General features: G+C 50.8%; 1 protein-coding gene across 1 annotated transcript in view; it reads left to right on the forward strand.

Annotated features, from left to right (window-relative positions):
• Positions 1–7,018, forward strand: part of Scfd2 (sec1 family domain containing 2) — a 339,890-nt gene extending 332,872 nt beyond the window's left edge. Inside the window, exon 9 of the mRNA XM_052198716.1 lies at positions 5,578–7,018. Within this exon, the coding sequence (XP_052054676.1) occupies positions 5,578–5,670 (93 nt within the window). The 3' untranslated portion in view covers positions 5,671–7,018. The remainder of the gene's footprint in view (positions 1–5,577) is intronic.
• Positions 7,019–7,907: the final 889 nt, after the last annotated feature.

Here is a 7,907-nt window from a genome sequence, read left to right on the forward strand (position 1 = left end):
AGTAGCTTTGCCCATCTGAGCCTCTACCCACTCATCTGCAGACAGAGTATCTCAGAGTGTTAAAGGCTTAGGGAACAGGCTTGACCATTCCTTGTCCTTTGTGCAAAAACTCCCTGAAGCATTAGCAGGCACTAAGTGGATTCTCACAGCAGCAGGGAAGAGCAGAAGTGGCTACTCGTCACAGGCCCTCTGCTGTCCAAGAGAGTAGGGAGGTCGCCTGGGTGCTGCTGGGGTGACATTCCCTGAGGACCCCCTGGCAGGTAGCTGCCCTAGCCAGCAGCCAATGGGAAGCTTTGCCTCCGATGCTAGAAGCATCCTGGAAGTCAGGCCTTGCTGCTAAGCTGTACCCAGAATAGTACGTGCGCCAGTTCCTTTCTCTGCTTACGAGCGCACTGCTGTTGGGAGAGTAGGCGAACTGAAAGAGAAGATTCCACAGGCGCTCCATACGTAGGCTGTCAAAGGCACAGCTGACCTGACCACTTGTGAGCTGGGCCCATCTATACAGTGAAAGCCTCTCTTCTGCCCTTAGCAACCCACCACAAACAGGCAGAAGCTCAGACTATTCCTCCGTTCCTTTCCTCAGAGCGATTGTGCCAGGTACCAGCCCCGCCCTCTCACTCTGCTCTATGGCTTGGGACCCTGAGGCCAGAAACTTCAGCCAGGTCAACCTTGCTGCTGCTCAGTGGTGGTCATGAGGCCCCCAGAAGCCTGTGGTTGTGAGAGGTGTCCTCACAGGAAGCAGCCAGGCCAGGAAAAGAAAGAGACGCCAAGCATGCGAGCTGCCCAGGTCCCTGCTGCTGTCACAGATGAGTGGAGGTGCCACACTATGCACTGCCACACTTCTAAAGCCGAATGTCTAGTGAGAAAGGTGAGAAACACAAGTGATAGATGGACAGACAGACAGACAGGTGAAAGATAGATGATAGATAGAGCGATAGACACAGACAGACAAACAGATGATAGGTAGGTAGGTAGATCCAAATCTGGCCATACACAACTCTACATACATTTTGGGGGTACAGGGTAACACAGCCTGCTCCACATCATTGTAAAACTGATGGGGAACCCCAAGAAGGTTGAAACCTGCAACATTAACAGAAACCCCAAAACCAGACGGGGTGAAGCCCAAAGGTGACAGCCTCTCGTGGTGCAAGCTCTGCAGGAGAGCCCATGCCCAGCACCGACATCCGGGAGCGAGGGGCTCACAGGTCTGCCAGGAAGAACAGCTGCCCTGGAGTAATCAGCTGAGCATTCTGTTTGTCCCCCGTGGGTGAGTGTCAGGTAGACAAGCAGAGTCACACCTCCAATACAAGTGTGCAGAAACCATGGCAGAAACCTGTGTTGTGTGGTCATTTGAGGGGGATGGGGGGACAATTGGATTTAGAAGAAAAAGAAGAGAATACTGTCTGTCCCTTTTAATTCTCAGTATTAGAAATCAGCAGGCCCCCCCAATATCCAAATCCTAGCTATTAACTACCACCTCTGGATTCGGCAGAAATAGAAGGGAGAAGTGCTGGCACCTGCAAATCCCAGGTGACTGGGAGATGAATGCCAGCCAGCGGGCCTCCAAGGACTAGGCCTCCCCAGCCAAGTGCAGAGCATGCCAAGCCAAGCAAGGGCTGCAGGGGGCGGGGGGGGGGGACTTCAAACCTTGGCTCTGGGGACACCAAGCTGCTGGAGGCCATCTCACTGTCAGCCAGCACTCGCATAAGTGCCCTCTGCCATCCATGGTAGAACCTCCACCTTCAGCCATTCCTGCTCACGCCTAAACCACAGTTGCATGTAGCTCTGCTGAGACTTGGGCTCTTCACAGACTATTGATTCCTCTCTGCTCAATGTCATTTCTCTGTTAGCCTGTCAGGTGGTTCTTGTGGGAAGTGTCCTGGTCAGGCGCTGTGCACAGTGCAGGTGAGGGGGTGTCGTCAGCTGCACCTTGGGTCCTGAGAAAGAAAGAATCTCTCATTTCCGTGTGTCACACGTGGCAGGTGACAGGTAGAGAAGAGGTAGTCGGGAGCCGGGGAGTCAGGGTTAAACTCCGGTTAAACTTGCATGCTACCAGGCCTGAGCTGAGAGGCAGGAAAAGCAACCGCAGCCAGCAGAAGGTGAGCGTGGCAAGGAGAGGAGAGAAAGGAAAGTGTAACTAAGGTGAAGGAGGACCAGAAGGTCAGAGAGCAAGGAGCCAGGTAGCCCTGAGTCTGCGCCTGTCACCCAGATCTCCGACAGGCCAGCCAGCTCTCTGGAAGGCGATCGATCTCCAGGGAGGACTCAGCCTCCATGCCTGCCACACCCACATTCACCTGCTAGGCCAGGGCCAGGCTCTACTCAGCTTTTTGCTTCCATTCCGAGCTAAGTTTTTAGAATGATTACTTTAGCCAAATAGAACAGACATGGTCTTGTTTGAATTAACTTTTAAAAATATGAAAGAAATAATCTAAAGCAGTCTACGTGTCCAAAATGCCAGGGCCATAAATAAATAGCAGATGAATAAGGCTCAATAGAGACCATGGGCTGGAAAGACAACCCTTGCCCAGAACTCAGATACAATCCCCCAGCACCCCCAGGGCAGCTCACGACCATCTGGAACTCCAGTTCTAGTTCTAGGGGATCTGACACTCTCTTCTGGCCTCTCAGGGCACCAGGTGTACATGTGGTGCACATACATGCTGGCAAAACACTCATACACGTGAAATTTAAAAAGTAAACACACACACACAGACACACAGACACACAGACACACACACGTTTTAGATGCTAAAGAATGGAAGCCTGGTTGATTTCAGTATGACTGAGATCATGCCTTAAACTGCAGCCTCAGACAGTCCGTTTCCCTGCACTGATACAAAGTCAATGCACACAGTCATTGACTGACGCCTCTGAGGCCTTCCTAATGCAAAGCTCCTGCTGCCCAGCGCTGAAGCCCAGCCCCCTGCACTGAGTGTCTCTTCTGCCCGTTCAGTTCTTATGCTCAGTTGCTTGTGAACTCACTGCTGCAGCCCCTGCTCTGTGGCAGACACTGTGCTAAAGGGAATGAAGTAAACAGCCCCAAGACACTCAGGCTGGAGGCCGGGAAGGGTAGTCCAGGAAGGCTTGCCGGAGGCGGAGACATCTTAGTAGTTCGAAAGGCCACAAGAAGAGCAGAGGAACTCTGCCCATAAAGGAACATCCCAAAGAACCAATTGTGGAGCTGCAGATACCTGAGGTTAGCTGACACACTGACCATAAAGGGCTTGGGAGGAAAGAGCTGTTGAGAAGCCGGCAGGAAGCAGACTCCACCGGCCTGGAATGGAATGCCGTCCTGGGGGCCGGGCTTATCAAATAGCGGTGACCGGGGAGCGCGGATTGCAATCCGATGAGTAACAACAGACTTATGCAGGGAAAGCGCAGTCTGGCAATGTCACCTGCCCTTCATCAGTTAAGGGCCGCAGTGAGCTATAAGGAGGGACAGCAGCAGAGGGAGCAGATGACAGCAGCTACCACCGGAAGCCCCTGTGAAGCACGCCTTGTGCTCGATACTCCTCAGAGGGGCCATGGGTCAGATAGTGTCGGTCACGCCTTAAAGACGAGCAAGGGGGGACTCGAGGGATTCAGCAGCTGCTCCAGGGTAACCAGCCTTATGGACGTGTCTAACCTGTGCTCTTCCTCTAGCTCTCTAGAAGAGTTCTTGGACAGTTTCTCCCCCCCCCCCCCGGGCCCCCTAACCCATTTCAGACACTGCCTCGGTGTCCTAGTGTTCATTTCTACCTGATTCAGAGCAGGCCCAGACACCCTCAGCTGTGGACTCAGGAGGCTGTCTCCTCATGGCCTTCTTGTTTAGATCAGAGGAGCCTGGTCTTTGTGCTTCCGCTCAGAGAAAAGTGATCCAGACTCTGTCAGCCATGGCTGTGAGCCCAGCATAGGACCGAACCAGACAGACTCCTTGGGCTGCATTTGCTGCTCTCAGTGTTGACATCAGTAGTTGTAGCTGTAGCCGGCATACCCCCACCAAGTTCAAATCTGACACCAAAATGTAAGCTTCTTTGGAGACTGAGCTCCGTCCTCCCTTCTGCCCATCACCATCTGGAGAGGCAGCCACTTGCTTTGCATAGTGTCTGAGGACCCTGTGGTCTGGCAGTAGGGCAGGGACTGGAAAGTCATGGTGATGAGGAGAATCTTGAGTCTGTCTGCCATTGCTGATCTCTTCCACCTCACAGGGCTCTTGCATTCAGAGGCTGGGCAAAGTGTGTGTGTGTGTGTGTGTGTGTGAGAGAGAGAGAGAGAGAGAGAGAGAGAGAGAGAGAGAGAGAGAGAGAGAGAGAGAGAATAGACAGAGAGACAGAGTTGTTGTAGCTTACCGATCTCTGGAAGTCCATAAATCTCCCCTAAAGCTATATGAACCTATATGTGTTTCTCTAGAAAATTCTGTGCTCCCAAATGACTCTAAAGGAGATCTGCAAACCTATCACCAAATCACAGTGCAGCAGTGGCCTCCATGATCCAGGGGGCACTGCGCATGCTCACTGTTCTCTTTTCTGGGACTGCTGAGGTGGGAGAGTGAGGCTCAAGGAAAATTCCAGGGGGAGCAGCAGCCAGCAGTGGATCTGAGGTCTCCCCGGCCATGCCGACAGCTCTGGCCCGGAAGCCCCCATTGCCGCCACCTGCTCGGTCTGCTGCAGCTCTCGGGCTTGCACCCACACCCACACGCTCAGGTGTCGGGGCCACGCTGCACTCACCACTGCCCTCAAACCTCCCCGGCATAGATTTCAAGGAAATGAGAAGCACAGATTTCAGTATGTTTTTTTTAAACCTTCCAAAAATATGGTTTCACTGGCATTAGCCATGTGTTTCTTGATAGCTCTTTTCCAGAATAAGTGTTTTAAAGGCACTGCTCTTAAAGAAGAAAAAACTCTTCAATGAGGTTGTTAAAAAGTTATTTCCAAAAAAAAAAAAAAATGGAATTCTAAAGTGTTTCCTTCTTTTCTACTCCGTCCCTGACTGTGACACTGCCCTGCTCAGCCTTGAGGTGGAATGCAGCCTCGGATTTGCACCAATGAGCTAGTTGAATTTGGAGTCGATTACTTCACTGATTTCATTACACCTGGGATACCTGTGGGGTCCGGCAAGAGGCCAGGGAGGCGTCCTCCCTGCACCTGTCCAGTGTAATGCGGCGGTGACCCCCTGTCATGCCCCACTCCGATGCTGGCCTGTGGAATTCCTTCCCGGAACACCTCCCTGTTCCCACAGGTGGCTTGTTAGCAAGAGACACCCAGGGCCTGCTTGGGCAGACCCTCACCCGGTCCTTACAAGCCATGTGTCATGTACCCAGGCAAGTCCTGGAACAAGCTCTCTTGGTGTTCTAGAGGGAAATCAGCCTCACACTGAAGTCCCGGCCATGGGAAGAACTGCCTAGAGTCAGCCAGACGGGCCCAAAGGGCCATGGAGCGAGCCTGAGCCTCACTTAGGACCCAGGTCATGGATGTGGGACCCCGAGTCCTGTCTACTTGTCTCCACACCGCTCCTGCCATGCCTCCCTCTGAGACCTTCCCCAACCCCTGGTATCCAGCTTCCCTGACTGTTCTATGCCTGTCCCTCCTGTCATAGGTGATGGTGCTGTCCACAAGACTCCTGAAGCCACTGAACATTCCTGAGCTGCTCTTTGCAACTGACCGGCTACACCCAGACCTTGGCTTCTGACCTCTAAGAGAAGATAAGACCTGTTTGAGGTGGAAATACCCATACCCAGCGGTCACCACTCCAGATATGCCTCCAAAGCCAGTGTCCTCGTTACTAATTATAGGTATGACTTCATTCTACCAGCGAGGTCTTCATGACCGTGGGGAAGGCAGTGTGTTTGGCCTGCCCTGGTTCTTCAAAAGCAAAATTAAGACTCGTGTTCTCGTTCTTCTAAAGATGCCAAGTCGCTAGCTGGCTTCACCAGCCGTCACTGTCATTCACCCTTAGCCACTCATTGTACTCTTCCCGAACCTACCAGAAAGTTCTAGCTCTAGGTAAAAGTCTGTTGGCAAGTGGTGGCAGGCATGAGCATTGTGGTAAAGTAGGCCAAGGAAAAGTTCAGTGTACTCAGAATTCCCAGCTTCATTTTCCTTGTAATTATGGGAGTGGGGCAGGCATGTCACAGACAGAGCCTGAGACCTTGTTTCTCTTTGACTCCAAAACATTTCTGAAAGACAAAGAGGGGTAGGGTGGCCTGGGTAGCACTGGACTGGTGGCCTCCATGAGTGGTAAATCACCCCATGAGTGACAAAGGACCGCTTTGTTCTAGCTGATTCAAGGATTGGGGCAGCACTTGGAACAGCAGTGGGAGGGACAAAGCGGGGTGAGCACAGAGCTGTCCTGGCTGCCGATGGTTTCGTCCTGTCCAGAGGAAGCCTGTGTAAAAGAGGTCCCCTCCTGGGGCTCTAGGTTGTAACCGCAACCGCCCAGATGGCCTTTGTAATTTCAAATTCCTACTGAAATAGAAAGCTTTCTTCTGGGAGTTTATATTTTCTTTTGGTCATAGCAGAAAAATCCAGATGCACCTAGTGAACTTATATCAGAACTCCAGGGAGAAAGAAAGAAAGTAAGAACTACTTAGACATCCGTGCGTGCCGGTGGCCGTCCCAGCATGAGTAATGGATGTCTGAAACGGGACAAAGCTGAAAAACAGTTTCTAGCATGGATTTAGCAGAAAGATGAAATAAAATGTAAACCAAGACATAGCTATACATTTTACTTGTCTATTAAATGCTGTCATTTTGGGCAAGAAGGAAAAAAAATAAGCTGAAGTTGGAATCATTTTCAGATGCAGAAGCTGAGTTTTATGAACCCAGATGTTCGTGTTCATGCCCAGGTCGCCCTGCCTTCACCAAGCCTCTGATGGTGCTGTGCTGTAAGGCAGCTCTGTGCTGTAAGGCAGCTCTTCTTTAAGTCCCATGAATCTAAAAAGTCTTAGGTTTGAATAAAGGGAAAAATGAAATTAGCCACAAACAAATTGTATGTAAGCAGAGATAAGTACTTCCTAAAATAAAGAAATTTAAAGTAACCTGCTGTGTGACTCGAAACTGTATTCATTCACCCATCCATCATCAAGTGTTGGGTGGGAACCTGTGGGGAACATTCCAGGTGCCCACCAGCCACTACCTCAACTCCATTACAGGCTGAGCTCCCTACACTTTGTCTCATGCCCGGGTTCCCTGCGCATTTCTTCTCATAGTTAGGTTGTATATCATATGTCTACATGCAAAAGCAGTCTGAAAACACAAAACCAAACTGCTAACTAGTGGTCGTCTCTGGAAGACACATCAAGTGGAAAGCTAGGGGTGGGGTCAGCTCCCCGCCCCATTGCTTCTGAACTTTCAGCTTTTTACACCAAATATGTGTTTGTGTATAGATTTTATGATTTTACTAGTTTATCTTGGAACATTGTTTTTTACCTAGTAAAAGACTATTCAGAAGTATCTACTATTACCATAATAGGATAAAGTGATTGGTTATGCTAGCATTCTAGAATGTCCTAGCACTGTAGAAATTATGGCCCTAGCTATCGTCTGGGTAGTTGGGAGAAGTAACCTGCCAATATTGTTCTTTTCCATATCTGTGGCTGCTGCCTGGAAGACCTGGGCCAACTGGACAGTCAAGTGGTAGAAAGCTTTGGAGATGGGAGAGCTGGAGGAAGTTGGTGATAGCCAGAGTCTGGTTTGAAGAAGACCTGAGAAACAAGAGAATCCCAGTCCTTGACATTAAACATCAGGAACGCAATACACGCTTGGTATTGGTCCCACCAGGGGCCATTAACAAGTAAGAGAAGGAGGACAGCTCAGACAGTGGAGCACTGGCCTGTGGCAGTCTTGGGCACTTCCCAGGTTGTGCTCATTTTCTAGATGAGGGAGGGATTAAGGAGGGTCCCCACCCCTGTGAAAGAGCCATGGGTC

The sequence above is a fragment of the Apodemus sylvaticus genome, chromosome 11, assembly GCF_947179515.1.
Source record: "Apodemus sylvaticus chromosome 11, mApoSyl1.1, whole genome shotgun sequence".
In the NCBI taxonomy this organism is placed as follows: domain Eukaryota; kingdom Metazoa; phylum Chordata; class Mammalia; order Rodentia; family Muridae; genus Apodemus; species Apodemus sylvaticus.